At 60.6% G+C, this 2,449-nt stretch overlaps 1 protein-coding gene across 1 annotated transcript; it reads left to right on the forward strand.

Annotated features, from left to right (window-relative positions):
• Positions 1-823: 823 nt before the first annotated feature.
• On the forward strand, positions 824-2,449 carry PPP1R35 (protein phosphatase 1 regulatory subunit 35). Its single transcript, XM_017886184.1, has 4 exons — positions 824-1,591; positions 1,668-1,884; positions 1,965-2,101; positions 2,195-2,449. The coding sequence occupies exons 1-4, from the start codon at positions 1,361-1,363 to the stop codon at positions 2,366-2,368; spliced, it is 759 nt and encodes a 252-aa protein (XP_017741673.1). The 5' UTR covers positions 824-1,360; the 3' UTR covers positions 2,369-2,449.

Here is a 2,449-nt window from a genome sequence, read left to right on the forward strand (position 1 = left end):
AAAAGACAAACCAAACATTGAATCCACAATACAGAGTTTTTTGTTTGTTTGTTTCTGAGACAGGGTCTTGCTCTGTCGCCCAGGCTAGAGCGCAGTGGTATCAGAGCTCACTGCAGCCTGGAACTCCTGGGCTCAAGTGATCCTCCCGCCTCAGCCTTCCCAGTAGCTGGGACTACAGGCAAGCACCACCACCACGCCCGGCTAAAATTAAATTTTTCTGGTAGAGATTGGGATTGGTGGTGTGGGGTCTCGGTATGTTGCCCATGCTTGTCTCTAACTCAGAGTTTCAAGCCATCTTCCCGACGCGGCCTCTCAAAGAATTGGAATTGCAGGAATGCGCCACCGCACCCGTTCCAGGTATCTACTTTTTATACAAATTAATATTTCAGGGAACTCTCGAAGGTAAAAGTAGTCACAAAAAGCTGCAAGAGTTGCTGTGTCCCAGGACGGAGTCCGGGGTGGGGTCGGCGACCCCCGCCCGCACTCATACAGGGAAGCTTTGGTCCCAGTTTGGAGGTAACGGAACACCGGAAATGCTGTAGAGGTCCGAGTGGGGAGGTCAGGGCACACTGGACGGTTACCTTAAAGCTGCCAGGCGCGGTGGCTCACACTTGTAATCCCAGCACTTTGGGAGGCCGAGGTGGGCGGATTACGAGGAGTTCGAGACCAGCCTGACCAACATGGTGAAACCCCATCTCTACTAAAAATACAAAAATTAGCCGGGCGTGGTGGCGCGCGCCTGTAATCCCAGCTACTCAGGAGGCTGAGGCAGGAGAATCTCTTGAACCTGGGAGGCGGAGGTTGCAGTGAGCCGAAATCGCGCCCCTGCACTCCAGCCCGGACTACAGAGAGAGGCTCAGTCTAAAAAAAAAAAAAAATGCTGCCCCATTTGCCGCCCCAGGAATGAGGACTGACACACTGGGCACTGGGCATCGCAGCACTAGCCGGACTAAGATTCCTCTGGGCAACTCAGCCATGGCAGAGTTTTCAAGAGGAGGAGTGGCCCTGATGAGGAGCCGTAGGGCTTCAACCGTTCCCAAAACACCTCAAAAACACTTCGGCTTGGGGGTGGTGCCAAGACTGTGAGTGCGTCCAACACTTCGGCTTGGGGGTGGTGCCAAGGCTGTGACTGCAGAAGCCCGCCGGGAACCTGGGGGCGGGGCGAGGGAAATGACGCCTGGGAGCGCCAATAGGGTGGGTGGAGCTGCTGACTCCGCCCCCCGAAGGAAAGGGTTAACGGTTTCCGGTAGCGGTGTCTAGGAGGGGCGGGTGAAATGAGGAGGTGGTGAGGCTGTGTCCCCTGACTCTTGGACCGCCTGCGACCCCCCCGCATCTCCGCACCCTCAAGACACCTCCAAAGATGATGGGCTGTGGAGAGTCAGAGCTGGAGTTGGCGGACGGGGAAGAAGCCGCGGCGGTCTCGGGACCACCCCCGGAGCCCCGAGCCCCGGAACCCCGAGCCCCACTGCCCGAGCCCGGCCTGGACTTGAGCCTGAGCCTGCGGCCCGACAGCCCTGAGCCGCGTCACTGCAGCCCCGGGCGGCGGAAGGGGCGGGGGGTGCATCGGGGCGCGGCTCGGCAGCGACGGCAGGTGAGCGTGGGAGGCTGGCCCCCGGTCTGCGACGGCCTCGCGCCCACCTAGTCAACCTCCTGCTCTCTGCTCCCAGGTCCGTTTCCGCCTGACGCCGCCCTCCCCGGTGCGGTCCAAGCCGCAGCCTGCGGTGCCGCAGGAGCTGGAGATGCCAGTGCTGCAGAGCAGCCTGGCCTTGGGCCTGGAGCTGCGGGCCACAGCCGGGAGCCACTTTGATGCCGCGAAGGCCGTGGAGGAACAGCTAAGAAAGTCGTTCCAGATCCGCTGCGGCCTGGAGGAGAGCGTGTCCGAGGGTGAGGGGGGCGGGCGGCCGGCCGCGCGCGGGAGTCGGGGCGAGGGGTGCCACTCACCTCCGCCCCCGCTGCGCTCCCAGGGCTGAATGTGCCGCGCTCCAAGCGGCTCTTCCGGGACCTGGTCCGCCTGCAGGTGCCGGAGGAACAGGTTCTGAACGCTGCGCTCAGGGAGAAATTGGCTCTCCTGCCGCCACAGACTCGAGCCCCGCCCCCAAAGGTGATGGGGTCTGGGCGTGGGGCTTCCTCCATGTACCCCCTTACCCGGATTCTTCCAGAGTGTAACCTTGCTTTGGGCCCCACCTCCCAACAGGAGCCACCTGGGCCGGGGCCAGACATGACCATCTTGTGTGACCCAGAAACACTGTTTTATGAATCTCCACACCTGACCCTGGACGGTCTGTCCCCTCTCCGGCTTCAACTCCGGCCCCGCCCTTCAGAGGACACCTTCCTCATGCACCGGACACTGAGGCGATGGGAAGCGTAGTAGACCCCAAAGATCCCTGGAGGGCTAGTTCGTATTTTTCTGTTAAACTATTTGTTAGAATAAACTAATTTTGCTAATAAA

The sequence above is a fragment of the Rhinopithecus bieti genome, unplaced genomic scaffold (genome assembly GCF_001698545.2).
Source record: "Rhinopithecus bieti isolate Rb0 unplaced genomic scaffold, ASM169854v2 scaffold_14454, whole genome shotgun sequence".
NCBI classification, from domain to species: Eukaryota; Metazoa; Chordata; class Mammalia; order Primates; family Cercopithecidae; genus Rhinopithecus; species Rhinopithecus bieti.

Excerpts from the sequence above, each read along its gene's own strand:
- PPP1R35 (XM_017886184.1), top strand. The coding sequence starts at position 1,361 with ATGATGGGCTGTGGAGAGTCAGAGCTGGAGTTGGCGGACGGGGAAGAA. Across the intron at positions 1,592-1,667 it reads CGGCTCGGCAGCGACGGCAG|GTCCGTTTCCGCCTGACGCC; the intron begins GTGAGCGTGGGA and ends CTCTGCTCCCAG. Across the intron at positions 1,885-1,964 it reads GGAGGAGAGCGTGTCCGAGG|GGCTGAATGTGCCGCGCTCC; the intron begins GTGAGGGGGGCG and ends CTGCGCTCCCAG.